The following is a 5,000-nucleotide window of genomic DNA, read 5'->3' as shown; positions in this document are numbered from 1 at the left end:
TGAAACTGTGTCGGGTCCCAGAGTTTTATTTTTGTTTTATTCTTTTCATTGGAGTGCCGAATATTTTTTTCTGTGATGATCGAGCTTTCTATTATTTCTGTTCTGATCTCAAGAGGTTGGGTTGGTGTACAGTGTTTGCCAGTAAATACTAGCGTGATGAAATTATTAAGAACGGCCACCACGTCATTCTTTTCATTACCACACTCGTACTCGGACGCTACACGTGAGCACTTTTTCTTACTGTTTATATTTCACTAAAAACTCTTGTGGGATTTGACTGACTGACTTCTGCCATTATAGATTCTTAGAGGTTTTTCTTGCTATGTTTTATTAGTGTCTTGGTTTTGCGGTTTGTGTCCGTAATATAAGTTTGTGTGTCACCGTGACCGTGGCGTGGAGTCCTGGCCCTGCGACACTGGCAACGGACGGGCTGATACTATGTAAGGCAGGGAGATCAGATTCCTTGAGAAGAAATACAGTCGTCCACATACCAAGACGAGGAGGAGGAGGAGGAGGAGGAGGAGGAGGAGGAGGAGGAGGAGGAGGAGGAAAGATATTGGAAAGAGCAGCGTTTAGAAGAGAGAGAGAGAGAGAGAGAGAGAGAGAGAGAGAGAGAGAGAGAGAGAGAGAGAGAGAGAGAGAGAGAGAGAGAGAGAGAGAGAGAGATTGGCGTGGGTGAACAAAGGAAATGAAGATATTGGGATGGAAAACCTTTAGAAATTAGAACAAAGGGGCAGCGGCGAGGTGCGTACCTCTTGAAATACTTTACCCACTCATGGCAGTAGCAGAGGAAGGGAAAATGTTGCGAGGAAAAGTAGGAAAATGTTGTGTTCAGCGTACCGTAGAAAATGTAAGTCCTCTCATTTTTACATCTTTTCTTTTCATCACGTCGAGAGAGAGAGAGAGAGAGAGAGAGAGAGAGAGAGAGAGAGAGAGAGAGAGAGAGAGAGAGAGAGAGAGAGAGAGAGAGAGATGTAATAATATTTTCACTTGTCAAGACCTGCTGAAGCATATTTCGTACACACACACACACACACACACACACACACACACACACACACACACACACACACACACACACACACACACACACACACACACACACACACACACACACACCTGCAAAAGACAGCTCACCTATTTCCTGCCAAAGACAACCAAATCACTGAAGGAAAATGGGGGGTGGGAAAAATCGGGAGGGACGATTTTCACAAACCGTAAGGACATTGACGACAAGACAGACCAGGAGGAGAAATAGCAGCATGAAAAGGAGGAGGAAGAAAAGGCAAAAGAAAAGGCTGGTGTAAAAGTGAATGAGTCCGTGAGTGGCCAAGACAGGAGCCATTCAGACACTTTTGATGAATGATTGATGGCCAATGACCTGTAGAGAGAGAGAGAGAGAGAGAGAGAGAGAGAGAGAGAGAGAGAGAGAGAGAGAGAGAGAGAGAGAGAGAGAGAGAGAGAGAGAGAGAGAGAGAGAGAGAGAGAGAGGTGGTGGTGGTGGCGGCGGCGGTGGTGGTGGGCTTCCTGAGTGAAGTGTGGAAGGATGAAGGAAGCCTCTGTATAATTTTCACTCAGGTACATCCAAGTTCTATCCAAGGTGATTCTGCTACGTAAACTTTCCACATGAACTCGAGCCTAAGTCCTTGAGATCACCTCGTCTGTTGCAGCAGGACTCGCTGACCTTTATGAGGTTGTACATTATTGAGATTTTTATTTTATTTATTTATTTTTTTATGGTTTATTGGTGTTTGCTTGTCCAAATTGCATCTTTTCCCTGCCAGCTGTTACTTCGGCGTGCTTTGTATTAATGGTGAATCTGACTATCTGATTGCTGTTACTAAAAGTTGGGCTGGCGTTCATTCCGATAAGTCTTCCTGTGCAGAAAATTGTGTTTGTGCTTATTGTTGATTCACCTTGTTTTTTTTTTCTCGTAAATTTATACAAAGATCCCGACTTGCATGGGTTGTGTAAGGGTTGTTGTGTCTAGCTGAGAAAACCTCATGCCGCCCCTAACAGCTGATTCATGGTGACAATATCTTTTAAAATTCAGTTCAGATGTAGCATAGTCAAGTTCTGCTGGTTTGCCCTGTGGTCTCTACATGGGTCACAACCTTACAAGTTTTTTTATTATCTACGTGGGGAAGGAGAAAGAAGAGATTATTACTTATTGCATTTTTCTTAAAAAAAAATAAATAAAAAGACAAGGAAATAAGGGAAGCTGCAAAAGGCGGTCAGGCTTGCTCGTATGATCCATACCTACATATTTCCATTTTTTTTTTTTTTTTACATAAGAAGGTCACTGGCCAAGGGAAACAAAGGAGAAAAAAAATATAACTTAGGTGTCAGTCCCAAAAGAGATGTCAAGAGAATCATCGAAAACTGAAGGATAAGTGTTTTAAATCCTCCCTCTTGAAGGAGTTCGAGTCATAAGAAGGAGGAAATATAGAAGTAGGCAGGGAGTTCCAGAGTTTACTAGAGAAAGAGATGAATAATTGAGAGTACTGGTTAACTCTTGCATTAGAGAGGTGGACAGAATAGGAATGAGAGAAAGAAGAAAGTCTTGTGCAGCGAGGCTGCGGAAGGAGGGGAGGCATGCAGTTAGCAAGATAAGTAGAGCAGTTCGCATGAAAATAGCGGTAGAAGACAGCAAGAGATGCAACACTGTGGCGATGAGAAAGAGGCTGAAGACAGTCAGTTAGATGAGATGAGTTGATGAGACGAAAACTTTTGATTTAGAGAGACCAGAAGTCAGGCGTTCTGTGGCTTACCTGCGTGAAGTGTTTACATCCTGAACGTCTGTGACTTATCATCCTCATCCATAAGTATGTGTAACTTTCTTTTAAATTTCCTAATGACTCGGTACTAACAAAGCGATTACTGAGTCTGTTCAATTCATCTACCGCTCTGTGAGAACCAATTCCTTCCTATCTTCTTAAAATCTAACTCTGTCAAGTTTTAACCTACGAGCAGTTAGTTTGAGAGGAGGAGGAGGAGGAGGAGGAGGAAAATAGTAAGAGGAACAAAAGGAGAAAGTACAGAAGAAGCAAATGACAAAATTATATAAAAAGAAAGAGGCGGAAAAAAAAAGTAGCAAACAAACATTGAACAGGAGTAGAGAGAGAGAGAGAGAGAGAGAGAGAGAGAGAGAGAGAGAGAGAGAGAGAGAGAGAGAGAGAGAGAGAGAGAGAGAGAGAGAGAAATATATCGTGTGTCGAAGTGAGTCGTGAGTAGAGTGTGAGTGTGAATGAATGCAGTGATAAGGACTGGATGAGCGTGAGGATGGGTGAGTGAGTGAGTGAGGCATGAGAAGAGCGTCAGTGTTGTTGGAAGCGAATGAGATGAAAGTGAGCGCTGTGAATGAGTGTGAAAAGTGAGAGAATATGAATACAACTACTACAATGAAAGTATTTTTTTTTGTCTAGCTCCATATCTCTCTCTCTCTCTCTCTCTCTCTCTCTCTCTCTCTCTCTCTCTCTCTCTCTCTCTCTCTCTCTCTCTCTCTCTCTCTCTCTCTCTCTCTCTCTCTCTCTCTCTCTCTCTCTCTCTCTCCACACCTATACTCAGTCGTTCTCTCCACCTTGCGGCGTCTGTCACACCCTCGTCTGTCTCTACCTGTCAACAGAGTGGGAGGCGGAAAGAGCGTGGCCGCGTGGAGTTGAGTCGCGTGGTGGCGGTGGAGTGCGTGAACAGTGTAGTCTTCCAGAGGGACTACGTGTTCCAGCTGTGCTACCTCTCCGAAGAGAAGGAACAGTACGTGCTCTACATCGCCGCCGTCAGTGGTTACGAGCGGGACGAGTGGCTCGGCTACCTGCGAAGATGTGAGTACTGTCATGCTGGTGTCTGTGTAATAGTACTTTTTTTTATTTGTCTATGGATGGGTCGCTCCTTCGCCTGGTGCTCCTTCTGTTTCTCGCAAGGCAGAGGAGATGATGCCAGCGTGTACCCTGAGCCGAACCCCAAGTGGTGGTGGACGGGTATGGGTGCGTGGCGGTGGCAGTGTGAGTATCGGAAGTGTGGGATCGAGGTGTGTGGGTGGAAGAGAGGCTGCAGTGCGTGTGTGTGTGTGTGTGTGTGTGTGTGTGTGTGTGTGTGTGTGTGTGTGTGTGTGTGTGTGTGTGAGAGAGAGAGAGAGAGAGAGAGAGAGAGAGAGAGAGAGAGAGAGAGAGAGAGAGAGAGAGAGAGAGAGAGAGAGATGAGGAAGTTAGGAGATGCATAAAATGGTGCAATGGAAGTATGATAGTGTCGCTCAGTGGTGTTCATATTTATGTAATGGAGAAGTGAGTGATCCGTGACGTGGTGAAGTGCATGTATACACACGTACGGACAAACACACATACACGTGTCATGGGACCAGCATAGATTTGCACCACCATAACAGGATAAATAAGGCGTGTCTGTCTCTGTCTTCAGTGGTGGCGGCTAACGAGTGTCTGTCGGACTGGTATCACGAGGGTGCCTTCATCAGGAACCAGTGGTCGTGCTGTAAGGGCGGCAAGGACGTGGCCGCCTGCACCGCCGTCACTTGGACCATCAACCACAACAACAATCCACCAGGTCAGTACCTCATCACCTCTCACATGGTATATTTGTCAGCGCATCTACAGGAGGGACCTTGTACTGTGCCACGATGCTTCTTACTTGTGGGTTTTGTGTGTTACGTATTGCGTGATGGTCGTTAATTGGAGCGTGCAATATTATCATGAAAAATGCTTTGTAGAAAAAAGTGGTGGAAGGTGTACGTATGCTACTCATATTTCGGCTATCCGTCTATTCCTGGCCACTCTTTATCTCCGCATATACTTCCCTGTCATCTTTGGTGAGCGAAGGCGAAGCAGACAGACAGCTGAAAGGAATTATGAGACGAGAAGTTTGGGTGTGTTGAAATAGGCGGGCAGTTGCGAAGAATGAGCGGGGAAGTTGAGGGGAAGCCTTGGCATGTACTGGAACCATAGAAATTAATGCTACACACACACACACACACACACACACACACACAC

General features: G+C 45.2%; 1 protein-coding gene across 6 annotated transcripts in view; it reads left to right on the top strand.

Moving 5' to 3' along the window:
* Positions 1-5,000, top strand: part of LOC135101237 (tyrosine-protein kinase Btk-like) — a 162,723-nt gene that overhangs the window by 60,656 nt on the left and 97,067 nt on the right. For all 6 annotated transcript variants that reach the window (XM_064004911.1, XM_064004905.1, XM_064004908.1 and 3 more), the window contains 2 exons: positions 3,626-3,821; positions 4,414-4,557. In XM_064004911.1, coding sequence (XP_063860981.1) covers positions 3,626-3,821; positions 4,414-4,557 — 340 coding nt within the window. The remainder of the gene's footprint in view (positions 1-3,625; positions 3,822-4,413; positions 4,558-5,000) is intronic.

Source organism: Scylla paramamosain, chromosome 6, assembly GCF_035594125.1.
Source record: "Scylla paramamosain isolate STU-SP2022 chromosome 6, ASM3559412v1, whole genome shotgun sequence".
NCBI classification, from domain to species: domain Eukaryota; kingdom Metazoa; phylum Arthropoda; class Malacostraca; order Decapoda; family Portunidae; genus Scylla; species Scylla paramamosain.
Note: the sequence above shows the minus strand (reverse complement) of the source record. Positions and strands in the feature narration are given on the sequence as shown.